This window comes from Panthera uncia, chromosome C2, assembly GCF_023721935.1.
Source record: "Panthera uncia isolate 11264 chromosome C2, Puncia_PCG_1.0, whole genome shotgun sequence".
Classification (NCBI taxonomy): Eukaryota; Metazoa; Chordata; class Mammalia; order Carnivora; family Felidae; genus Panthera; species Panthera uncia.
In genome coordinates, this window is record NC_064810.1 from 3,449,122 (window position 1) to 3,475,199 (window position 26,078).

Sequence of the window (26,078 nt, forward strand, 5' to 3'; positions counted from 1 at the left end):
ACATCCATCCACCCATCCATCGGTCAATTTTTCTCACTTTCAGGACAGCTATACATTACCTCCCCCAAACTGTTAAAGTTCAAAGGAAACTTTAAGTCAGGGAAGGTATTATATGGACAGGCATTACTTTACTATATTGCTTCCTGCCCCTTTGCACTAACTGCCTGCTAGGAAAGATTTTTGAAGCTATACACATTTCATCCCTGGGCCTTTTTTTTTTCTTATTATAATACTGAAACCTAAGATTTATAAAAGAGATGATGTAGTGCACATATGATAACCTGCCATTTAATTCTGTAAAGCAGGTGTTCCCCATTGTTACAGGGGTGGGGGTGGAGAATGAAGCTTCCACAATGTCAGTGACTTGTCCAAGACCCCTTGGCCAGATACCAGCCCCAGAGAGAGAATGCTGGCCAGCTCTCTCGACCCCCTCCTGCCCTGCCACCTTAGCTGCCGATGACTCCAAAGTCTTATGAAAAATAACACTTAAGGCCATTCAGAAATGAAGACGCCTCCGGGAACCGACAGGAAGCAGAGTCCCTGGGACTTGGCTTCACTCGGGCTATCATCAAGTGGTCTGTGCACCTGGTCAAAGAGCTCGAAGAGCTTGGCGCTGGGCTGGTGGACAGTGCAGATGATGGACCTCCCTCCTTGGGCCAGTCCTTTCATCAGGGAGACCACCTGGAAGCAGGAGGCGCTGTCCAGGCCGCTGCAAGGCAAGGGGCACCGTCAGATGCCTGTGGGACCCCCCAACCATACCCTGTATTCAGCACACACTGGGGAGGCCTGTGATGCACGCCTGAGCCTGTCATGTCTTCAAGAAGCGGATGGAGAGAGGGAAGGAATTCAGGCCTCCCCTCGGGGACCCCGGGATAGGAGAAAAAGATGGGCAGGCAGAGCACATGCCTCCCCCCTTCTAAGGCTACTGTGGGGCTCCCCGTGGACACTGCTGATGGGGAGGACGGGGTTCCTCCCTCATTGTTCCTGATTACCTGGTGGGCTCATCGAAGAACATGACGGGAGGGTTGTTCACCAGCTCCAGTGCGATGGCCAGGCGCTTCCGCTGGCCGCCCGAGAGGCTTCCGGTTCTCGTGTTGGCGCAAGAGAGCAAGCCCAGAGCCGTCAGGATCTCCTTGACCTGAGGGAGCAACGGGGCCAGGGTATCCGTCAGGGACTGCCCACCACACTTCACCACCTACAGGGCCCATGTGGAAACACCTGCTGCCTCCCGCATCGCACTCGTGGATACACACGGATGGGACTGCAGAGCGGGGCCCATTGCCGAGTGGACAGGCGAGTTTCCAAGTCCGAGGTCCTGATTTGGGCCCAGGAGGCTGGGAAGCAGTGCTGGAGCCAGGCCCGCCTGGGCAGAGTCTCCAATACGCCTCCTGCAGAGGTGACCTTGCGGGCCTCTTTAAGCCTCGCTCAGGGCCCAGGTCAGGGAAGGTGCCCAATCACCGTTTGTGGAACAGGTAGACCGGCAGACGCACAGAGGATGATCAGGTTTCTGACCAGCGCGGAGGGGAGGGCCACCGTGGCAGTTAAATGGGATAAGGAATCAAAACACCCAGCTCAGGGCTTGGCGCACAGGAAGCATGTAACCAACAGCAGCGACCAATGCCACCATTCTTAGCGCACGCGGCTCCTGCAGACGCGCCCCACGCAGGCCGGGTCTCTCTGGAAGAAGGAAAGCTGCCCCTTGGCACTTGTCAATAGAAGAACCAGGTGTCCGACGTGCCAGCAAGGCCAGGAAACCGCTTAAAGCCGTCACCACCCTCCACGGTGGCCCCGCCGAGCCCGGCCCCCGGGAAGCAGGCTGGGCTCCGGGATACAAACAGTCCACTGGGACCACGCCTTCCTGTCCGCTCCAGATGACTAACCCAGCATGGGCTCAGGGAGCAGAAAGTCAGCAGGCTTCAGTGCAGTGTCTTCCCGGAGGCAGCCCCTGGGAAGGCGGGGGTCCACCGCCGCTGTCCCGCGTCCACACCAGGCTCGCCGCCCAGGGCCAGCCCCCCTGGAGGTCCCACCAGAACACACCCGGCCACCACCATCCTGTCCCCTGGTGGCAGAAGCGGGCGGACCCCAGTCCAGTGGCTTCTCTGGGGAGATGAGGTCATCCCAAAGGAGAAAGAACTCCCAGGGAAGAAAAATTTCACTCTAGCTCTTGAATTCCTGATGCACGGTCAGTACAGAATGCAAGCCTGGGTGATGACAAGAGCTGGGGCACCACTGCCCCACAGCCCGGGAGGCCGTCAGGTCAGACGGACTTGGGTCTGAATCCCACCAGGCTCTTCCCTTGCTGACCCATAAACCCAACCCACGGCCCTTCTAGGACACACTGCATTTGAGGGATCCCAACCTAGAAAGAAGGTCAGCGAGGTTTCCCGGGAAGGGCCATCGAAGGGGGGCCGTGGGGGGTGTGTGTGCCCTGGCCCACTTCCTTCCCCTGCAGACGGCACCTGTTGGCTTTCCCAGAGCCACCAAGCTCACTCGGTCTTCTGGAACACAGACTGAACTTGCAGAATGAAGGGTCATTCTGGTTGTTCCAGGCTCGTCTTTGGGGTCCCCCCGCAGCGCGGAGCATGCCCTGTCCTGTCCACGATCTGTCCTCTTGGGGATCCCTCCTTGTGGTCAGGCATGGTCCTGTTCCATGTACCCTCGGCCCCCACAGACAGGACTCAGGAGGTGGAGGCAAATATCGATGCCTGTCCTTCTCCTGCCTGTCCAGCCCATTTCTCTGGCGTTCTCTCAAGAGTCATGCTCTGCTGGTTGGTTTTGTTCTAAAACTAGTCAGAAAGAACAATGTCCCAGCCCTGGGAGACCTTGCTCCTGAGAAAGCCCCTTGCTGGGGACCCTCGAGGGCTGAGGCTGCTTTTCTGGGAACCAAGGAAGGCTGTGGACAACACATTCCATTACCTAGTAGAACATTCTATACTAAGGGCACCTGGGTGGCTCAGTCGATTAAGCATCTGACTTCGGCTCAGGCCATGATCTCACGGTTCGTGAGTTTGAGCCCCGTGTCAGGCTCTGTGCTGACAGCTCGGAGCCCGGAGCCTGCTTCAGATTCTGTGTCTCCCTCTCTCTCTGCCCCTCCCCTGCTTGTGCTCTCTCTTTCTCTCTCTCAAAAATAAACACTAATTTTTTTTTTTTTTTAAAATAGAACATTCCATTCTATTGTGTTTCCACAAGATACAAACAACTATAACTCAGGCTGGGGGGAAGTGAGTCACACTCGCCACTGTTTCATCCTGGAAATAACCAGCCAATCCGGCAGATGCATTCTCGGGGGAGGCGGGACCCACACTTGGCTGAAAAGCAGAACGGGGGCTTCCAGTAAGAAATGTGTGCGGGACCCAAGACCACCTCTAGGCGTGCATGCTCACGGCCTCGCTCGGACCAGCAGCAGACGAATCTGAAGACGGGGCAAGCCTCTTGCTCCCTCGGGACGATCAGCCACACAGCTGGCAGACGAGACCCTCACTGACTTGCTGTCTTTGCTCTTGTAACCCAGCTGAGAACAGCATGAGGCTCTGGTCTGCTCATGTCTTAGGTCAGGCGTATGGAAGACATGTGCATGGGTGTGGCCTGCCCGGGAGACACCTGCTCGCCCCACCAAGAAGGCCTTCTCGCCCCGTCCCTTCTGCTAGAGCAGGAAGAGTGGGTTCCACAGCCCTCCCCAAAGACCCCGACCAGCTCCCCGATGGGGGCTGGAAGCCGGTTTCTGAAGACCTGGCTCAGGAGGCAAGAGGGCCTGTGTGTGATACAGAATGTCAGCCGAGAAGCACGCATTGCCCTCCCAGCCCTCCAGCGAAAGCTACGTTCCTGTTCCCTTTCCCCACGGAGAGGACTGTCCAGGAGAGTCGTGCTGCAGGAAGATCACCTCGAGTCTGCTCTGTGGATCCACGAGCTAAGTCAGCTTCACACTGCCGGGAGGGCAGGGGCGGCCGTGGTCTCTAGCCCTCATTACAGACAATGGTCCAGAGCGCTGGAGGCAGTGACCCAAGGTTATCCAGAGGGTCCTAGGAGGCCAGAGCTGAAGGGGTCCCCCCGTGGACCTAGCTCCACCTCACGGCAGGGCCCTCTCTGTGTCAGCAAGACCCTCCACCACCCCTGTCCACTCACCACCGTATTGTGTAGTCCTGAGCGGAACTATAACCTGGCCCTCCCTCGCTCCGAGGGGCCTTCCCTCCACGGCTTTCCCCGGCGGGCCCGAGGTGGTTGTTCACTCCTGGGGGCCTTCCACGTTGGGCACCAACGACCCAGCCCACCCCTCCCACCTTCCTGAGGGGGTCCCCACATTTGTCCCGTCTCTGTCCCGGGTTCCGGCAATCTATTTCATTCCTTTGGGCTTCAGAATAAAAGAACGCCACAGGGGGCATCCTGACAGCAGCAGGGGTCTTTGCTCCGCTCCCACCTGCATCCACCGTGTGGCTGACCTCGGACTCCCGGGGCTGACCCTGAGGGATCTGAAGGGCGCTGGCCAGGCCAGGGTCGGGGTGGGGGGCACAGGGGAGAGAAGGAGCCCCAGCGATGCCCAGCATTGTTTTCATGGCACACTCGTGGAACATGAACTAGTATGTGCCATGGGAGAGGGAACAGACGTGGGAAATAGACTTGCTATTAATGTTCCTTAACCGGGCCCTGCCTCTCATCACTGCAGATTAAGGCAAACGTAAGGCGCTGACCAGCACCGCTGGTGCTGAACCTGCAGCCTACTCTTTCTGCCTCCGGACTGTCGTCTTCTGATGGTGTCAGAAGACAAGAGAGTACTGCGAGAGTTTTCGCCCAATTTTACTCTTCCATTGAAATCCCACTAGCACCAGGCTAGCCGGGGAGCGGAGGAGGGAAGCTGAGTCTCCCCCAGACGTTGTGTAAACATAAATCCGTCACATCCACCGACGAGTGTGGCTTGCCCAGTCCCGATGGTGTGCTGACCCGGCACCTTCCCTGTGCCCTGGGCTTTAGGGAAGCGGCGAGGAGGGGGATGAAAAGGTTTAGGAGGCCTCCAGCATCCTGGAAACTTACTTATTTGATTTTTTTAAGGCTGCTTAATAACACGTTAAGAACCAAATATCTTCTTGTGAGTGCGTGTGGGTGGAGGCTGGTTATTTTTAAGCAAGTGACTAACCATCTTCATTGTTAGTGTTTTATAAAAAACAATAACAATGGAGTACTAAGCACATTAAACACTAAAAAGGCGCAGAACGCTTGGTCTAGTGTTGAGGCTGGTGTCCTCTGACCACCTAAGCTTTCCTGCCGCGCCCTTGCCATTTGGTGGCTATGCTAAGAGCTGTAAGTCTTGTGGCAAGGCGGCCACTCCTGGGTCCCGGCTGCCAAGCCTGGGGCGCACACTGAGATGTCACTGTCCCCCATGCAGAAGGCTAGGTGACGAACCAGCAAACAGAAGCAGGACCACAAAATCCCTCCCCACGCCTCCGCCAAAGGGATTTCACGCACTTTCTGGACCAACCTGTGGCCCAATCCCACACTTACCATCTCCCTTCTGCCTTCGTCCTTCTCCTGGAGCTTCAGATGTGCAGACACCTGCAGGGTGGGGAATCAGAACAGACCGCGGTCAGCAGGGCAAGCTAACTCACTGGTCTGCTGTGGGCTGGAGCCTGAGCGGCCACGCTGCCAGATAATGGAGGAAAGCCCCTGGAGCTCTTGGCTTCCTACCCCCCTTGGCTTAACAAAGGCGGGGTCCCAGAGAGCAGCACGTGTCTGGATTGCTTCCTGTCATCTCGGATGGCTTCTCTGCTGTGCCCACAAGAGAAGGTGGGTAGGGGCAGCTGACAGTCAAGGAAACCCCAGGCATCAGGGGCTTAAAGACCAGGCCACCCGTTAAACCACTGGACAGCTTAACGCTATCCACAGTGGGAGTGCTGACACCGCAGAAATTGGCAAGTGCTAAATATTAGGACCCCCCTGTCATTGTTTTGTTTTGTTTGAGATCTGGTTGGCTGTGCACAATGCTGCTGGGTAAAACCTTGAGTAGCAACCGGCATCCAGTGTCAGCCCTGGTTCTGCCCTGCCGGGTTCCGTGGGCCACCCTGGGAGACAGGGGCGCACCTCCCATCCAGGCCTGGGTGGCTCACAGGGCCAGCTGCCTGCTGGGTAACACCGAGTGCCACCTGGTGGTCTGCCTGGTGGTGGAAAGGATCAGAAGCAGCACGTGGAAAGGCACAGCTGTCGCGACACATGCCTGGGACTGGGTGTGGGTGGCTGGTGTCACCCCCACCCCTGTGACAGGACCTTCTGAAGTCAAAGGCATGATTTCCCCAAGAGAGAGGTAGTTTTCAAGGTATCATACAACTCTCAAAATCAAAATCTTATTTAATTTCATGCTGAAAATGGATTTCACAGCACAGCCTGGTGACAGCTTGGTGAGAGTCACCAATCTTGTCTGCAAAAGAAAGTGATCGAGCTGGAAATCGAAATGAAGCTTCTCAGTCAAGTAACCAAGTGTTTAGTTCAGTAACTCACCAAGAAGCTAAACTCTGGTCTCCCAGGAGAAAGGCGAAAAACTAAGTTTGAATTTTCTAAATCGACTGTTCTTTTCGTAACCCCTTCTAAGTTCCCTGTGCCCCATGAGAATGGCCATTTGGAGGCAGAATAAGCCATTAGAGGCACTGAGCATGTGTGCCTGCCGGCAAGGCCCAGCCTGGTGGAGAGGTCTCTCCTTCCAGGACATTTAGCACCAGGCACATGAATGAAGACAACCCACAGAGCAGATCGGGGACAGATGGCGTATCCGACATCTTACCTGCTCCCCTTTGCTGATCTGAGAAGCCCTTGGAGTTGCCCTTCAGATAAATTGGCAGGCAGCCCTCTCCAAGCCCGCAGAGAGGAAGCTTTGCCCTGTCCGGGTCAGGAGCACAGGGCAACACCTCTCTGGGCAGGAGAGTGAAGGTAAAAGCCTGTTTACTGACCAGGCCCCAGGCAGAGCACTCCAGAACATCCCCCACGGTGCCAGGAGGGACCTGGGGGCCGCACACTATCTTTTGCAGCGGGTGAGGCAGAAAAGCTAGCAGCCACATGCACAACCAGCGGGGGGCCGAGGACGAGACCCTCAAGGCCCTAACCCAGGCACCAGATCAGGGAACTTGGGCCCAAAGCCACAAACAACTAAGGGCAGCTGATGGCCCTTAGGAGTGATAGGGGTGTGTCTGATGGTGTATCAGTAACCTCACAAACTTGGCCATGAATTTGCCATCCAGAGTCTATGAGAAGTCAGGGTCTTGGGAGTTTGTTTTCGATGAAGCTGTCCGAACAGCATGCCTGGTGTGAGAGCTGCGCTGGAGGGAGGTGGCCGGCAGAGCCCCCAGCCCCACGCCGGGCACTGCTCTAATGGGGGGAGGGGGAAGGGGGGCGGCCCGTGCAGGCTCAGGCCGGTGGGCGGCTCACCATCATGGCTTCCTGCACAGTGAGGTGTGGCAACAGCATGTCGTCCTGCATGATGTAACAGGACACCTTCCGGAAGCAGCGCAGATCCCGGGGCAGGCCGTTGATGAGGACGACCCCCTTCATGCCAGTCTCCCTGCAGAGCCGAGAGCGGACACCGTCAGCTCCTCCTCCAGGGCCCTGGGGAGGGAGGAGGCCCCTCCCAGCATCTTCCCGACGGACCGTTTACCACAGGGACACCAAGGGGCAGGCAGAAGGGGATGGGGACCCAGAACAGTACCAGGACTCGCAGGAAGGAGCTGCACGGAGCCATGCTCGGGATGGACGGGGAGGTGAACCGAATCCGTAAGTAACCAGCGCTTACGAACAAAGATGCGCGTGGGTGCTCCCACGCGCGGCCACCAAGTGGGATGTGGCCCCCCCCTCCGCCACTGTGCTGGGGTTTGTGAGATTGGCTTCTGAGCGATGTCGTGAGTGGCCAAGGCTATCCCGAAGGCCAAGACTCTGCAGCTGGGGGTGTGGCCGCTATATAGGAACCAGCTCCTGAGGGCGGAGACCGAGCAGGCTCCCTGTGTGCAGGTGGCTCGGAGGAGGGGGTCTGGGCCCTGCATCCATTCGGCCAAGCGGATGCTCCTTCTCCACAGGGGAATTTGTCCCCTGGCCCAGCGACAGGTCGGGACATGGCGTGTGCACCCTGGAGACCTGAAGGGCACGGCCTCCCCCTCCCAGACCCACAGTGCATCTGCGCTGGCCCAGGGAGGTGGGGGAGGCCGGGACAGCCCCCTAAGGAAGTGCCTCCTGGATGTCTCGGGGCACAGAAACACCGAGGGATAGTGGAGACCAGTGAAATTACAGAGTCTGGTTTCCAGCCTCATCCCGGCCGTTACTATGACCTTGGGCTCTTTCCTCCAGGCAATGGGCTGGGATTCCCACCCCCCCCCCCTCCCAGAGAATAGCCACCTCCAGGCAGTGGGCCACAGCCCCAGGCTGCCTGAGCACCCCTAGGCCAGGCAGCAACTGTGGGTGTGGGATGTGCTGACAGTGGCTGTCCCCCTCCTCCCCCTACCCATGCACCCCCTGATGCTGGACGTTGACTTCAACCTTTGTCAGGTTTTTAAAAATCCTAATTTCTGGCATTAAGGAGTAATGCAGAGGTCCCAAGGAAAGAGGTGATAGTGTCTTTTTGTTTCCAGGAGATGAAATTCTCCTGAGTATTAACAGTGTTTGCTACAGTTAGCAAATGCAAGCCCGAGAGCTGAAGACAGGTGACTTGAGGAGCACAGTTTTAACACCCATGAGGATTGGGCTTTCCGGTGACGCCCCCAGGAATGACACGGGGCAGGACGTCCGGGGCTAACACAGGCACTGGCAGGAGTGCGTGAGCTCGGGGACCCAGCCTGACGGTCCTCCTGCTCATCTTACATTAGACCCTGACTCACACTAGTCTTAGAGTTCTCCTGCCGTCCCCTCCCCAGCCTTGACCTTCCTCCTTCTTCCTATCCTGCGCCTGGCCGCGGCTGAGCCCACGAGGGAGCCCACCCGGCTCCTCCGTCCCATGGCCTCCTTCCCCTGCACGTGGGCCGTCCACTCTCCACAGTCACGTGACACTGAGCAGGTGCTGCCCTCTGACACTTTCAAAGTCACTGCCGTCCCTGCAGGGCTTCCCTTCCCGGATCCCAAGGCCTCTCGCTGCTAAACCCCACAGGTCACAGTCTGTACAGAACCTTAAGAAGTGACAGGTCGAACAGAAGGGGCTTCTCTCTCCCGACTGCCACCCACAGGCCAACCACGGGGTGAGGACCTGTTTCTCCGCAGAGGCGTGCTCACCTGTATCCAGCCAGAATGTTCATGAGTGTGGACTTCCCGGCCCCAGAGGGACCCATGATGGCCACCAGCTCCCCGCTGTTGAACTTCCCGGAGATGCCTTTCAGAAGGGTCTTGTATCCTGCAGAAAGCACATCACACCCGTTTCCCAGCTGCCGACCGCAGGGATCGTGGGCTTTTCCGCCAGGCAATACAGGCAAAGCCACGAGGACACCCGACGATGTAACCACGGCCAGAAAGCAAGATCTTACACGCGTGGCCTAAATGCCGAGTTCTGAGGGCGAAAGCCCACCGCCCGTGTGCCTCCGTCTTCCTCAGTTGCACACCCCCCGGCGTTATGTTAGCAGCGACCCGCACGCGTGCGCTGCTCTAGTGTTCGTAAAGGCCTTGCGTGTGCATCAATTACCTTGCCTATAGGGAATCCACCACCTCGTTTTGGAATAAAACCAGGGGGTCTGGTGTCTCCTTCAGGACCCCCATGGCCTGTGTGAACAGATCTCAACCCAGGGCCACACCGCCAGCCATGTCACTTCCGCCCCCACGGTGGGGAGCAAGTGTGTTTATTTACTTATTTTTAAAAATCTTTTTTTCATGTTTATTTATTTTTGAGACAGAGAAAGACAGAGCGTGAATGGGGGAGGGTCAGAGACAGGGAGACACAGAATCCGAAGCAGGCTCCGGGCTCCGAGCTGTCAGCACAGACCCCGACGCGGGGCTCGAACTCACGGACCGTGAGATCATGAGTCGGACGCTCAACCGACTGAGCCACCCAGGTGCCCCGCAAGTGGGTTTATTAACGAAACGGTTATTTCATTTATTTACAGTTTGGACACACACGAACTATTCATGCAAGATTTCTTCATAAGCCATCGCCTTCTAATTAAATAATTAAAATAGTATTAATTAATTAATAATTAAGGGCTTATCATTTTGCAGCCACATCAAATTGCTTTGGAATTTGATGACAGAGGCAGCTGGACCCACAGGTAAAGACTGATTCAGACCCATTTTCTCAGTTCCTGAGAAACGTGCTCAGAAGGGACCCCTCCAGTACCACAGTCACGCAAACGAAGCGTTTCACCCCCCACGGCCAACACTTACAGGGGCCGGTGAAGCCTCCAGGCAGGGAGCCCCTCCTTTCGACTTTCTTCCCAGTCGCTGGCTATATGCTCCCGGTACCCCCAAACCTGCACGGGCCTGGGGGGGTTCTTGCCCAGCTGTCTACTCGTCTTCCACAGATGGGGCCCCTCAACCCCGCAACTGTCACCATGTGCCACCTCAATTTGGACAGGGAGTCCCCGAGGACTTGTTTAATCAGGCAGAGAGAAGCAGAAGCAAAAGGCAGGAAGCCCGTGGCCCCGCGATCTGCCTCATTACGGAGAGCGGCAGAGTCCCCTGGGGAGACCGCGCCGGGTAGGAAGGGGCAGAGCAGCTCACATTCCTACCGCTGGGATGTGGGGGACTCAGCGGAAGGAGCAGAGGGAGACCAGCTGCAGGCAGGGGCTGGGACCCCAAGGACGGCATCTGCATCTGCCCCGTGGTGGACGGACACGTGGAAAAGCTGGGGGTCAACAGAGGCTTCTCCTCTGCAAGGTCAAGCTCCCCGTGCGGTGGGACCTCATCAGGCGCCCCGGGGCCTGGGCCACAGGGACCAGAATGACATCACTGAGGGCGCACTAATTCCAGGCAGGCGTCTGCTCCTTCCTGGCCTCCCGGTGGGCAGTTCAGGTGGGGATCAGGGTTATTCCCGAGCAAACCCTCCCTTGAGTCTGTCCTGTGAACCAGTAACCTCCCAAGGATGTAGGTGACTCACTGAGATGGCCATGTGCGGGCCAAGGGCCGTCTGACGGCCTGGGGGCGGCCTTGTGCCTCGGGGTTCCGAGAGGCCCTTTCCCTCTGGGCAGAGCCCATGGGGGCTCCTCTGACAGCACCTGGGGCTGCCCCTTGGTATTGGGGTGCACACTGGGCACCAGATAAAAGCACAACTCACACAGGCGGTGATGCCCACGGCCGGCACACCGGGACGTGCACCAAACCCACGGGAGCGGTGGACTCATCTGGCCCTTTCAAGAGAAGGTGGGCCCGTAGGGGTGTGGCCTGTGGTCTTGTCATTTAGAGCCACCGACTGGGACTGTACATGTGCCCACGAACCCGGTACTGGCTTCGTGGGCCAGGGCCAGGTGGAGCGAGGCTGGTGAGGCTGACGACTCATGCCTCGGGGAGGGGCGCTGGCTCCCAGGGCAGCCAGGAGGCCAGGTGCATGTGGTGGGCTGGCCGAGGGGGTCCTCCAGAGTGGGGCCTGCACGGGTCCGGTGGCGGAGAAGGTACCAGACCCGGCGTGGGGCTGTGCTTCTTTAAGATCGGAAACCTGCTTTTCTTTAGAAACAGCGAACACACATTCGGGAGTGAAGAATCGTAAAAGTGACAGCGGAACCAAGAAATCACCAGTCTGTCTGGACCCGCAAGGGTCCGAGTTCACACTCGGACGTGGGGCCCCCAGTGTGGTGCCCAAGGACCGGGCGCACCCATTAGAATCGTGTTTGTGAGTGTCCCACACGTGCTCACTCTACCTGTGCAGCAAACTCGTCCTTGGCTGCAGAGCCTTGCACTTGACCCCTTGCAGAAATACGGAATGCGAGAATACGTGAGGTGTCTCAAACCCCCGCCCTACGTCCTGAGCTTGAGCTCGGCCCAGCCCAGCTCTTGGCACGATGGGGGAGCCACCTCCTTCGTGTGCTGTGGACACTTGATACGCGTGCTCTCCCTGCTGCTTCTGGTGAGGCAGTGATTTTCCGGGGGTCGCCAAGTGTGGAAACCACAGAGGGGCAGGGCCCCCCTGCCGCGTGCGGACAGCCCGTCCCTAAAACAGCCGGGCAAGAAGCCAGATCAAAACCCACACAACAGAGGAGCGGAGAGACAGACACAAAGACAGAGAGGACGGTGCCCCAGGTCCCTCCAGCCCAGGGACGAGAACTCTGCTCAGACACCGGTCCTTCCACCTCAGAGGAGGTTAGCGCCACTCTGTCGCGGGGACCCACGTTGGCGAACAGTGCTTCAGGGGGCAGCAGCGTCTATCGACCCCCACAAGGTGCTGAGGACACACAGCAGCAAAGCTTCAGCCTGGGGGGGGGGGGCGGCACACAGATGTCTCATTTTGTAGAAACGTGCCCTTGGAGGGGAAGGACGGGGGACAGCCCAGCCCTCGGGCGAGTGCCAGTTCTGGGTGCGCTCACTCGGGGTGAGCGCGGCACCCGCTTCGCTCACATCTTCCCCTCTGTGCCCCACAGCAAGCTGAGTACTGGGTTCCTCCCCATAAGCTGCAGAGCAGAAGCCAGGGCCCAGAGAGGGCGTGTGACCTGCCCAAGGTCCCACAGCGGGTCAGCAGAGAAGGCCAGCATTCCAAGCGCTGTGCGAAACTCCAGCAGGGGCTCTTGCAGCCGGGGTCCTGATGTGCCGCCAGTGCCAGCAATGCCGTCGCAGGGTTTGGGCGTCGCTCCCACCCCCCAGCGTGGCCTGACACCCCCCCCCCCCGCCCCGAATCAGTGTCAGCTCAACCCAGGTACGGTGCATTCCGTCTGCTACTGTGTGAAGCACTTCACAGAGAAAGGGAAGAAATGACGCGCCTTTCGCCCCCCAAAGACAGGATCCCCTCCCTCCCCGGAGGCCCAGGTTGCCACCCAAGGGCAGGCGGAGCTGAGAGTTCCCGGGGTGGGGCTGGGGCCAAAAACGCCCTGTGTGCACCCAAAGAGCTCGGAGCGGGTCGAATCCTCCCCTCCCCTTCCAGATCTTCATTCCGTAAAACGCCCTCAAGGTAAAAACAAACACTTCCTGCTGGGGTGAGGGAGGGTCTTCTGTGGTTTAGGGAGGACTCAAGCCCTGTGTATGTTAGGGACCCCTCGGTGCACATGGGAAGACAGGCGTCCTCTGACCGAACAGACGCTCCCTGATACTAACGTGCCTCCAGCCACCCAGCCCGGCGGCGCAGGGACAAAGGGGTTCGGCAGACGTGTTTCAGAGCAGCGCCCGCAAATCGGGGCCCGCTGTCGGGAGCCCTCGGGGACCCGTTAGGCCCCCGATCCTGGTGACCTGCAGAAAATAACAAGCAGCATGTCCCGCAGGCTCCAGCCAGTGACTCGCTGGCTCAGGCCTCATTGACCGAGTTGTGGCTTTAGAACAGGCGGCTGTTTCTAGAGAGGTTTCCAGGGTCAGTGGGTCGCTAGGTTTTGTTTCTGAGCCGCGGCAAACAAGGGCGCGCCGTCTCACCGCGCCGGGCAGCGGACGGAGAAGCGGGCGCCCCCAGAGAGGGGGCTCTTTCCGCGCTCGTCCGAGGGCCGAATGCCATCCTGACGGTCCAGGGCGCTGACCCCGCCGGGGGTGGGGCACTCACGCCATAAAAATAACGGTGCAGGAACAGTCCCCACGCGGGCAGCTGTGCAGAGGCCACAGAGGGGCCGCCCTCCTGGGTCTGCTCGCTCACTCAAGACCCGGCCCAGGTGGCTGTGCCCACAGAATAAACCACGGACTCCCCTGCTTTGCTGCAGAAGCAAATGGGTGTGGCCACGTTCCAATAAACCTGACTTACAAACCGAGGAGGTGGGCCAATTTGGCGGTTTGTGACCCTGTTCTAGAACTCTGGAGCGGGGACTGGCCCGGCACCAGAGGCGGCCGGGCTCCTGCCAGGTCGCTTCTCTCAGGCGGGTGCGCTTGCTAGCTGCGGGAAGGCCAGGTAGGGCTGGCGTGCGCCTGCTCTAGGGGAGAATGGGGGAACTGAGGCAGCTCTGAGAGGAAACGAACTTCACCCTACACCCCGGAGCGAGGGGGACGCTAGCCCAGACCCAACTCAGCAGCATGAATGAGACGGCCTGTCAGGGTGCCTGCTGCTCCCCCATCACACCCAGACTCCCCATGGTGACATCCTGACCAGGAAGCCACACTGCCCCTGGGTGGGGCGGGGGGACCCCCCTAGGACCGCGGTCTCCAGAGCCACCCACGGGGCCACCTCCTCACGGGCCCTCAGGGCAGCTGCTATCACCACCCCACTTCCACGGGAGCCCGAGAAAAGGTGACCTCAGGGCCCATTCTCTGATAGAATGTTCTAGTCCCCATCTCCAAAGCTTACCCAGGTATACTAGAAACACGTTGGTTCGAAGCAATTCCCAGCTGCAACTCCCAGGGTGGTTTTCAGGCCGTGAGTGTTGGGGGTTCGGGGTGGAGTTGTGGGGGGGGGGGACAGGGAAGGGAGGGAGGGAAGGAGGGAAAGAGGCAGGATGGGGGGATATGTGCTCTACCCCTGGAGTGGACCGAATACTAGCCTCCAAACAAGTCCACATCCTAATCCTGAGAATCTGTGTTACCCTGCAGATGGGATTAAATTAAGGATCTTGAGATGGAGATATTACCCTGGATTATCCGGGCAGGCTCAAAATAATCCCAAGAGTCTTTCTAAGGGAAAACGGGAGACAGGCGGGTCGGGTCGGAGGCAGGACTGGAGATACGACCAAGGACGCAGAGGCTGAGGAAAGAGACAAATCGGGTGATGCCCCCCTGTGGGCTCTGAAGATGGGGAAGGGGCCACAAGACCAGGAGTACAGCCGCTGGATGCTGGGAAAGGCAAGGAAAAGATTCTTCCTGGAAGTCTCCAGAAGGAACACAGCCCTGATTTGGGACCCCTAACGTCCCAAACTTGAAGACAATCCATGTGTTTTGTCTGAAGCCGCCAGGTCTGTAGCGATTTGTTACCTCGGCACCAGGACACCCGTAAACCCCTCCCCGCCCCGCTCAGCCGATGCCCAGGTGCTGCCTGTGGGGCCATGTCCCCCCGAGGACCACGTCCCTCCTCCTCTGTGGACATGACGGACAGGCCAGCAAGCCTCACGAGGAGCAGCTCGACGGACGGTCGAGCAGCCCCGGGCTGTTCTAGAAGAGATGAGTGGTACCATCTGGCAAATCTTCCAGAACGAGTGTCTCTTCTATCCGGTCTCATTCTGACTTTCTCGGGTCATCCACACGGCACAGAGCCTGGTTAGACCAGGTCCCCAGTGTAGACTTTTCATAATGAGGTTAAAGGAAGCAGATTAAACCTTGCAATTAAACGTGAACAGAAAAACAAGGAGAGGGAAGAGTAAGGTGGTGGGAGGCAGCCGAGGGCCCCTCCAGCTCTGCTCACAACTAGGGAGTGGCCATGGACAGACCGCCTACCCGTCCTGGCCTCAGTTTCCCCAGGATAAAACCCGTTCTGGCACTAGAATCCTCTAGATTCTTCCAGAAGTCACATGTGGCTTTCTTTCCCTAGACAACCAAATGGTGGCTGGGGGTTACGTGCGGTACCCACTGACACAGCCAAGGGGTCCTGAGACTGGGAGTCCCCTCTGTACGTGCCAAGCTCACGGCGAGCGTCTGCGACTGAGGCCAGGTCCGGGTTCGTCATCGTGCAGGGCCTGACACTGAACCTTCCCTCAGTCCGAGCACGTGCTTTATTTTCACACGTTCGTCAGCTCTGAGTAATGACGACAAAAAAGAAAGGAGCCCCAAGCGGCTTAGGAAGAGCCAGGTAATAAACACAGACCGTTGACTATTTTTAAATGTATGGGATTTAACTACAGATCTTTTCAGCGGTAAAATTTCCCACAGCTGATGCCCAGAATCCTAGAGCGAGTCATTTTCCAGCTCTGCCAGGCAAGACTCACGCCAGCCAGTCCCTCAGACCACACACAGCGTGACTCCCCCCCCCCCATTACCCAGAACTGTATTTCAATAATGCTTTGTCTTCTCTGCCATGAGGGAGAGACACAGTCAGACGTTCCTACCCAACTGACGAAGATCAACGCCGACGCACCGGATACGAAAACGACGGCGATCCGAAGATTGCGTGATCCGGGTAGTACCGAGACACCCCAGATCGTTCTCGAAAGAGCAAATCAGTGGAAAGATGGGAGAGGAGAGCAGGTGGGGTACAGAGAAGGCTTCTGTGTTCTGGGGCGGGGGGGCTGGCTTCAGGGGCTCCAGCGTGGGCCCGGGGCTCTGATCGCTCACGGCACACCGAAGTGTACAATCTCCTGTGCACGCCAAAGCTGCCCATCTGTATCCAGACAGCATGCAGCCCATAGAGCCCATATGCACGTGCTCCCTCCTTACACAGCTTTATTCTCAAGAAGCACAGTGCCTCCCACCGTGCAGGGAGGCATCTCTGGACCAGGGGCATGTCAAGGCCAGTTCGATTGAATCCTAAATTACGTGACATTCTCCCTTGCCCTTAACTTAAACGCGTTCCCGGGAGGGCTTGGATCTTGGCATCAGCATCAGAGTGGCTCTGAGCGCCCAACATCGTGGTTGCTGGCCCCAGGTGACCTGTGTGACCTGGGTGATGGGAAATGGCGTCCCGGTTAATATCCCATCGGGGTTCTCTGAGATGCTGACCCGCTGAGACAGCCGTGGGGCACGAAGGCGTGAGCGGGCCTGGGTACAGTCGAGCCGCGAGGACGGCAGTACCCGGTACATGAACCTCTCTATCCCAGCCACCGCTCCTGGAGCCCAGCCGACAGTGCCCGCCGTCCCCTGTGGCCTCGGGCGCAGCAGCTGAAAACCCCACTGGCCCCGGTGGCAAGACAGACAGGGTCCTGCCAGTGACACCGTGTCAGCATCTTCCCTGCATCGCCATCAAGGGCTGTTTTGAGGCAAAGCCCTCTGCATATGTCATTGAATCAGCCTCAGTGAGCCCAGCAGCCCCGGGGGCGGGGGGCAGAATGAATGTCAGAGGAGGGGACCTAGGCTTACAGAGGCCGAGGGAATTGCCCAGGGCACACGGGGAGGAAGTGTCCACCCCTGGATCCAAGTCGGGGCCACCCCTTTCCCAGTGCTGCTCTGGAGACGGGGAGACGGCGCCCGGTGACCGGGTCCCAGCCAGCCCCCCTTGGGGGCGTCGGCACACGGGCTGGAGAACAAAGCCCAGGGCTTGCCAAATAGCAAAAGGTCTCAAAAACCACATCGGAATTCCTTCTCTTGGATCCACCGTAGAATCAGGGCATAAAGCCATCACGTCAGAAGGATGACTGAGAAGTGTTGTTTCTGGGACACCAAAGAGCGGGAATCGGGGAACATGAAGAACTTTAGGCGAAAGCAGGACCCCCCTCCTGAAACCAGAGGGAGCCTGAGCCGCGATTAAAGGGGAAGAGCAACACAAACCAACAAGAACAACGAGCAGAGTCTCCCAGGGTCGCTCCGCAATTTCCATAAAGTCCCCGCCCCGAGCGGTGGGCAGGAAGCTCACAAATGAAATTCTGACTGCGTGTCCACTTCAGGTGCCCTCTCTGTGATCCTTACCTGCACGAGGCCGCCGTGCACCCACGAACGTGCCCACACACCAGGTATACACAGGCACACTCACATCCCACCACATGCCCACACCCTGGTACACACACGCACACATGTACATGCACACCACACACACACACACACACCATCACACCATCACACCCCACCACACACACATGCACACCCGCACCCCACCATGTACACACACAGGCACACCGACACCCCACTCCACACACACCACACCGCCAGCCAGTTCGTGAAAACACTGGCAGTGGAACAGCCCTGCCCCAGCACAGCCACTAAAAATTGGATGCAAGTCATTTACATCTGCCTGTCAGGCATGAAGCAGGTTTTTATCACCACGTTATTTTTATACTTCTAAAAGCAGAACTGGTCTCTTTCACACACTTCTAAACCTGGCCAGAACAATGAAGAAAAAAATCCTGACTCTTCAAATGATGCCAGCAGGGCCGCGAGGGTGCCAAACAATCCCCCAGGCATCCCATCATCCTCACCTGAGCAGAACACACAGTACCTGGTCTCCACGCCCACGGCGGAATTCTCTATAGAGACCGACGTTTGTAAGATAAGCCCAGCTGCACACCTCCCTCCCCCCCTCCCCCTCCCCCCCCCCCCCTTCTTCCCTCTCCCTCCTCTCTCCCTCTCCCTCTCCTCTTCTTCCCACTACTCTTGGCCCCAGAGCTAAAAGGATCTCTTGTTCAAAGTGTCTCTCTCCAGCCCCTTCCCCCTCCCCCTCCAAGAGTAACCTCAAGGCACGAAGGACAGAACTCCATGTTCCTATAAATCCAGACATTTCGCTCTTAGCCCACCTGCTTCTTCCCTGCAACACCCAAGGGCCTTCACATTCACGCCTCGGTTTTCCTTATTAAGTGGCAAAGCCACGCCTACAAACCAACCCTCTTTCTCCTTTTTTATGCACCTTCCGAAACAGTGAAGGGGGCTTCTGACATGACAGCAACAGCAGGGAAGACGGGCTCGTAACGTGAACACGGGCCTGAACACGGGGTAGGTGAGGGCTTCCGAGACGTTACCATGTGTCCCCAAACCGTGCAAACAGCACGTCCCCGCTCTCTGCCGGCCCAGCGAGTGTTGGGGCAGCAAGTCCAGTCGGCTTCAGCACGGCTAACTCAACCGGTCCGACCGTGACCGTCTACCACTGGTCTTACAGCCCCCTCTCTCCCCAGCAGCTGGATAACAGACAAAGCGCTGAACTTTCCAAGGGCTTTCCTCTGGGCGTGACTTTAATGGACCCAAAATGGTCACCCGGCCACAGTTCAGGATGCCTTTCCACCCTTCCTTCCCTAGAGCCTCTCTGCTTTATTGTCCCTGGCTGATGGTCTCCCTCACCGCCCATTTCACCTGTCCGTCTGTCTGTCTGCCGCCCCACTTCGGCCCGGCTCTAGGCCCAAGCAGCTCCCTCATTCTTTCTGCCGGCTTCGGCCTCAGGATTTTAAACCGCACTGGGGAACGATCACATCAATGAACATCATGGGAGACGGTGCTCAGTGTCCAGCAAGCACCCCAGGGAGGCGCACACGCCCCCTCTCACCTCCTGCCCCAGCAGGTGCATCTGGGGTCGCTGGGCAGAGCTGCATAAATGTGGTTTCCGTTTCCCCGGGAAGCCAGTCGCGGCACCAAGGGTTTCCGTCCAGCTCCTCTCTGCTTAGGGCTTTTGGCCTAGGGGTCGGTGGGCTACGGACACCCTGGAGGGTCACACGAGGGCCTTTCTCCCTCTAAGGAAGGGCTTTGGGCAAGAAAACCATGCAACGGGCATCATCCGGTGCCTTGCTGAACTGCGCCTGGTGTGGCCGGGATTTAGTCCCCCACCTTCCGCGGTGGCTGGGGCTGTCCTCCCCCAGCGAGCACCAGCTCATCCCCAGTCTGGTCCTGTGACCTGCTCCGGGCACCCGCCCTTGGAGATGCCGCACTTGACCGGGTCTCCACATGTCTGCACCACCCACATTCTCTGCCGACGTGCCCCACTCAGACCCCGGTGTCTGTCTCCCACCGGGGTGGTGACCAGCCCTCGATTCCGGGCAGGGCGGATGTACTCCCCGGGGCCAGCGGCCCCAAGGCTGGGATCCGGATCCCAGCGCCCTGAAGCTCCTGCCGTGTCCGTCCCCGAGTGCCGACGCTGCACGCAGGCCTGCAGGGACGTTGGGAGACCAGAGCACTCGGGTGGCAGCCCCTGGTGCAAAGATTCTTGCTGTTGCTGCCTGCCCCAAGCAGCACCAGCGTCAGCCGCGCTCAGGGCGGCCACCCCCCGCCAGGATGACGTCGGGGGAGGGCTTCCCTCCAATGACTTCCCAAGGAGGCCGTGGTCACCGAGCTGGAAAAGGGACCGTCCCCTCCACCCTGCAGTCGCTGCACCAGGAGGTTGCCCCCGGCCCCACAAGCAGCTCTTCTGTGAATGACAGTTTATCGCGGGACACGTTTCAGAACTGGAGGACATTCACCGGCGTTTTCCGTTGAAGAAACATCACAGTACGACTCGGACCAGAGGCCACACGCTCTCCAAAAAGGCACAGTAGAGACTCTCAAACGGGACAACCTAGAAGTGTTGCCGCATTTCGCCATCAGCCAGGCTGGCTGCCATAACACGTCACAGTCGCCCGAGCTCCGTGCTCGTCGGGCTCTGAGGCGTCCCGGACCTACTGGACCCGTTTGTGCTCGGCGGGGCTATTTAAGGAAAGTCGTGGTTACCGCTGTGATCTGTCCAATGACTGCTTCCCCATCCCAAGTTCAAAGTCTGAAGGGGGAAAGGAAAAACTAAGCCCAAATCAGCACATGTGCAATTGTACATACAGAGGGCTCTGGGCGGCTTCCAGAAGCACGCCATGGCTGGCGACCGCTGGGCTCTACTCCCCTCCCTCATTGGGAAACGTTGATGGTATTTCCCCAACAGGAAATGGCAGCCACAGCTCGGTCTCCTGCAAGCACCCGGGCAGAGCTGGAGATAGCTCAGCCACGCGTCACCACATCCGAGAAACATTCTGGGGACAGCTTCAGAAGACGCAGATTGGAGGACACTGTATTTCCACATTTGGCATTTCCAAGGACCCCGTGGCATGACCGAGGTGGCTAAGCCAGGGATGCCACTGACCCCACCAGCTTCATGAACTTTCCCTGTTGTTCTGGGTTACACAGCCGTGGAAAGGACCCCACACACAGACGCAGGCCTGACACCCATCCTAGAGGGTCACTCCGGCTCCCTGAGTAAAAGCTCGGTACCCTCTGGGCCAGTGGGGATTCCCCGTGGCATCCTGAGCCTCTTGGGTGGCCCTCTGGATGGGGCCCCACTATCTCCCCCTCCAGGACCACCTCTGTGTGGCCAGGCCCAGGGTTCCAGGCCTTCCTGCCACAACTGGGCCCTGCCAGGCCCATCTCCCACCACCCAGTGATGAAACTCAACTTTCCCCGCACACCAGGCCAGTCTGCTGGGGTCTCCCAAACATGCCTTGGCTGGTGTATTTCACCCCACAGAACGTGCCCCCTGTGCTGGCTCCATCATGGTCCGGCCAGGGACGTGGCCCCTGGGAGAGAGTGAACTTTACGGGGTGACTGGCGATGGCTCAAATCCCAAATCTACCCCTCTGTTTTCCCATCTCTAAAGTGGGGATAACCACACCTACCTGCTTGGAAGGTGAAAGGAGGAGAGCACTGGGGGGGGGGGGGACCTCTGGTGCTTGGCTGGGCCTCAGTGAACACAACCCCCTCCAAACTAGACAGGCTTCTTCCTCCAAGCAACTGGGCCATTTTCATCTATTTGTTCCATTGGCCAACTCATTCGCCACCTTGAGAGTCAAGGCGGCAGGTGCGGAGGCAGGCCGGTCAGAACCCACTCCTGCCTTCCTCCAGGCTCTCTGCCTGCCGGGGGAGGGCCGCCCAGTCCCTCACGGGGCCGGGGGCCGGCGTCCGTGGGGCGCGGTGCCTGGGGCAGTGTGGGACGTCGGAGCACGAGTTCTATCATTGTCACCGCGCTGTGGTCGCTCTGTTGTCAGCTCTGCCCTCACGTCCCTTGCAGGGGGAAGACGGGTCCCTCCTGGGAGCCTGGTCCTCCCGGGTACCGGGGAAGGCCTCACACCCAGCGCCCGTCCAATCCTCGGCCTGGCTCCTGACCAAGTCTCCAACCAACAAGGCGTGACGAGAAGCCATAATCGCAAGAGACGCAGGCTTAAGTGTTACCCGCAGTTCGGGGAGCACGGGACCCAGAGACGGCCGGGCTCACGGCACCGCGCGGGAGAGGCCGACACAGCCGTGCGCTAAGGGCACGTGCAACCCACGAACGAAACTCCGGGGACCACGCGCGGCCACAGGGAGGACTGGCGAGCCGGCCGGAGAGGAGGCCCTGGCCCTGGATGGACTGACTCGCTCTCTGGACGGCCCGGTGCGTGTCCTCAGCGCCCACTTCCGAGGAGCAAGCCGAGTGTGGCTCCTGAATGTCTGAGCGCCACTGCACGCAGCCTCCTGTCCCTGGAGTCCTCGCCTGTGAGCAGGACACCCCACAGGCACCCACAGAGCAGAGACCAATGAGGTGCCCAGCGGGGCCGGGGGAGCCAGCTGAGCTTGAATCTGGCGTCTGCCCGTTTAAAGGCCTTCAAAATGTGACCAGACGTGCCACAGTCCCCCAGGTCCCTGGTCAGCAGGGTGGCAGGATTCATCCAGGGGGAAGGCCGCTCCACCAAGGAGGCCTCATCACCTCCTTCTAGGGCGCTCTCCTCCTGTGTCTTCCCTTCCCGTCGTCCGCCGGGAGCCCCAATCCCCAGGCTTGCAGGTCAGAACCCCACGTCACGGACGGGCACACGCCGGCCCTCCCTCAGCGGGAGCCCCTCCATCCATCCCTTCTGCTTTTTCCTTTCTTGATCGCAGACCGCTTCAGTCGCAGGGCGCTGGCGACCGCAGCCACCCCGGCTTCCGGGCTCCCTGGGCCCGGGCACCATTCCACGCTCCCACGCGGACTAACTCAGCGGATTCCCACACGACCCTGCGTGGGACGTACTTTTAATACACCCACTTTACGGGTGAGAACATTGAGGGATGGAGAGCTAAAATAACCTTCCCGGGGTCCCGGGGCCAGCGGGCTGAGAAGTCAGCACTTAAACCACCTGGCCTGGTCCCGAGTGTATCTGTGATGCTAACTCGCTCTCCGACACAGACGGAAGGAAAAGAAATGAATACTCACGTGCCCACCACCCGGGTGAGGAAACAGAGTGTCTGCTGTACCCCGTGCCCTCCTGGGGTCCCCACGCTCTCTGTGGGCCGCAGCCTGTCTCCCTCATGGCACACAGACCGGTCAGGTGGTGGCCCTGGAGACCCTGGTGCCCGCACACCACTGATCCTTCTACTCCCCCCTCCCCCCCACACCCCCCCAGATCTGGACACCACGCCGGGCCCTCGGCCGGGCTCTGGCCCCCTTCCTTCCTGGGCAGTGGGCCTCCCATTACACATTCTGTCCCCCGCCCCTGCTTCCTCCCAAGGGGATGGTGCCCACCCCTCTCGGCTCCTGGTTTCTAGAACCCTGCCATGTATCACTCCCGCTTCCAGTGACCCCCTCCCCTGTGTAAATTCCCCTCCCCTCAAGGGCCATGCTTTATCCACTTTTTTCCTTCCCGAGACTTAGCCAGAGCACTTTGCTTATAACAGATAACTAATAACAAATTTGTTGAATGATGAACAGATGCTTTATGAACTTGTTAAGAACACGGGGAAAAAACTCAAATATTTTCTAACCTGAAAATTACTCAAATGGAGAAAGACGCAAACCCCCCAAGAAGGGTTGACTAGAAATTGTTTCTCAAGAGTATGTAACACCTCACATTTCTTTTTTTTTTTATGTTTATTTATTTTTAAGAGAGGAAGAGACAGAGTGTGAGCAGAGGAGGAGCAAAGAGAGAGGGAGACACAGAATCGGAAGCAGGCTCCAGGCTCCGAGCTGTCAGCACAGAGCCCGACGCGGGGCCCGAACCCACACACCATGAGATCATGACCTGAGCCAAAGTTGGAAGCTTACCCGACTGAGCCACCGGGCGCCCCTACACCTCCCGTTTCTTACGTTAGATGTTCCTGTCTAATTTGAAGCAGAAAAGGGTTTCCCTGGTGTAGTTTAAAAATCATGGTCAAGTTTACAATCTCGTGATCCTAGGCTTTTGCTGCCCCCCCACCCCCCGCCCCACTTATCCTAAGCTGGTTACATGCGGCTTTGGTGCTGATAGCAGAGGCAATAATATATCACCTTCTCACTCAGAAGGAAATAAAGATACGCACATGAGATACAAATTTAGATGTGGCAGGGACAGTGTTTGATCTCAAAAGCTGATTTATCTTAAATCCAACTCTGTCAACCCAGGCCTTATTTTTCTAGAAAACTGGATTCTGTGAATCTTTAAGTTCTTTTCCTTACTTAAAAATAAATACTCACATAGGGGCGCCTGGGTGGCTCAGTCGGTTAAGCGTCCCACTTCGGCTCAGGTCATGATCTCGCGGTCCGTGGGTTCGAGCCCTGCGTCGGGCTCTGTGCTGACCGCTCGGAGCCTGGAGCCTGCTTCGGGTTCTGCGTCTCCCTCTCTCTCTCTCCCCCTCCCCTGCTTGTGCTCTGTCTCTATCTCTCGAGAATAAATACACTTAAAAAAAATTTAAAACACAATACTCACATATAAAAGTAATCATACGTGAATACATCACATATACAAGCACTGATACCTGCTTATGCGGCTGTATCTTGAAATCACATCTCTGACTCCCTGTAAGGCAACATTATGACAAAGAAACGGAAGAAAGCTCATGAGATCGCTCATCCCTGTACATCAGGGGCTTTCGGCTGTGGCTGACCACCTTCTCTCAGCCACGGCAGCTCTGTTTACGCTTCTTGCACTGAACTGAGGCTACTCTATGAAAACGTTCATCACCAGGTAATTTACTGTAACAGTTTTAATGTTTTGCCAGCATCACGAGTGAAGAAGGCCTCAAGAGCAATAAATCCTTCTTCAAGCCTCTTTACATCCACCGAGGACTCTTTTTCCTCTTAAGAAACTGCCTTCCATACCCAGCCTCCGTCAAAACCCCCACGTTGACTCCTTTGACGTGCATGGATGGCCAAGGTCGTACAGCTCGAGGCTGACACCTGTAGATGCAGGGAGCCGCCCCGGGGGTCGGGATCACTGTCTGTGTCCAGTCACTGGACTGGACACTGGACATGTGTCTGTGTCATTGTCCCCCCCCCCCCCCCACCAGCCTGCTCCTCCCCGATCCGCCCTGGGTTCTCTGGGGTCTCCTGCTCGGGCCACTGTTCCTGACCCAATTCCAGGATGTTCCCCAGGGAGAAGAGGGCAGGCATGGCCCCCCACTGGTGCTTGGCCATCAGGGTCCCCCCGAGACACTCGCTTGGCTGTGGAGGTGTGCCATAACGGGCGGAGGCCGGGAACCGACGGGGAAGTGCCTGGATTGCCTGGTTTCCCCTGCAGGTTTGCCCACCTGGCCTGGCCGCATCCCAGCCCTGAGTTGTTCTCTTTTTTCTGCCAGCCTCGTGGGCCTCTCCACGCCTCCCCCACAGTCTTTGTTTCTGCTCTGCCGTCTGCCCTGACCTCTCCTTGTGCCCTGCTTGGCCCCTCGTCTGTGTGGGGTTGCAGGACGCGAGGCAAGCCCCAGCTTGCAGGCAAACGGACCCCATTCTCCCTGAGAGCGCTTGCTGTATGGTGAATCAAATTGGGGTGAAGTCCTGCTTCCCACCCCCCCTTAATAATCCCCTTATCTGCACCGAAGGCCTCAAGTCAGCTGGAGAAGAATGTAATTTTCCAGTTCCCTTCTAATTTTTATGACGCCAAAACCCCAATCCAACAGCTTCTTTATAGATCAAGCTTATCCACAAGCCAATGGAGAGGCTCGAGTTTTCACGTAAATCCCATTTTCTTTGGTTCCTCCATCTACGAAGTCCCAGAAGTCTTCAGATGCCGACGTCTGCTTCCCCCTACGCACTGTGGCACAAAGCACGGGGCATCCAGAATTTACTAGAGGAGGCTCCAGAGGTCCAGAGGCAGCCCAGGGGATACAGGCTCAGCACGCAGAGCTCGCAGGGTGGGTCTGAAGTGCAGCGGGCATCTGGGAGGTAGAGCTGGGCCGGTGACTGGGGGACCCAGGACCCTGCCAGGCACAGGGTCTTCTTGCTTGGAAGTCACCCTCAGCCGGCAAGTCGAAAACGAGAGAGTTCACGCTTCCGGTTTCTACATGTCCCCCCCGCATGACTCTGCCAAGTCAACAACCCTCTGTGAACCTCCAGTTCCGCCAGCAAGCTTGGGGATTTCTCTGCCTCGGTCATTCCACATGTGAAGGTGCTTCCCCCGTGGTAAAGGTCATGGCCAGTTCTCAGCAAGTTTTTTCCAACGGAGACACTTCAGTGGCAGAGTCAACTATTAGGTGGTGGGGCAAGGGGTGTCACGCCAACAGCCCCTGCCCTTCAGCACAGAGGCGAGAAGCCTTGGAGTCGCCCCACTCACGCTCCCACCATTAGGACCGCCTCTGTGTTCCCA

General features: G+C 58.1%; 1 protein-coding gene across 2 annotated transcripts in view; it reads right to left on the reverse strand.

The window, feature by feature from the left end:
* ABCG1 (ATP binding cassette subfamily G member 1) overlaps nt 1-26,078 on the reverse strand; it is a 67,724-nt gene that overhangs the window by 19,032 nt on the left and 22,614 nt on the right. For both annotated transcript variants that reach the window (XM_049627802.1, XM_049627804.1), the window contains exons 3-7: nt 9,229-9,346; nt 7,405-7,537; nt 5,494-5,544; nt 993-1,138; nt 586-709 (exon numbers count right to left, since the gene is read on the reverse strand). In XM_049627802.1, the coding sequence (XP_049483759.1) occupies nt 586-709; nt 993-1,138; nt 5,494-5,544; nt 7,405-7,537; nt 9,229-9,346 (572 nt within the window). The remainder of the gene's footprint in view (nt 1-585; nt 710-992; nt 1,139-5,493; nt 5,545-7,404; nt 7,538-9,228; nt 9,347-26,078) is intronic.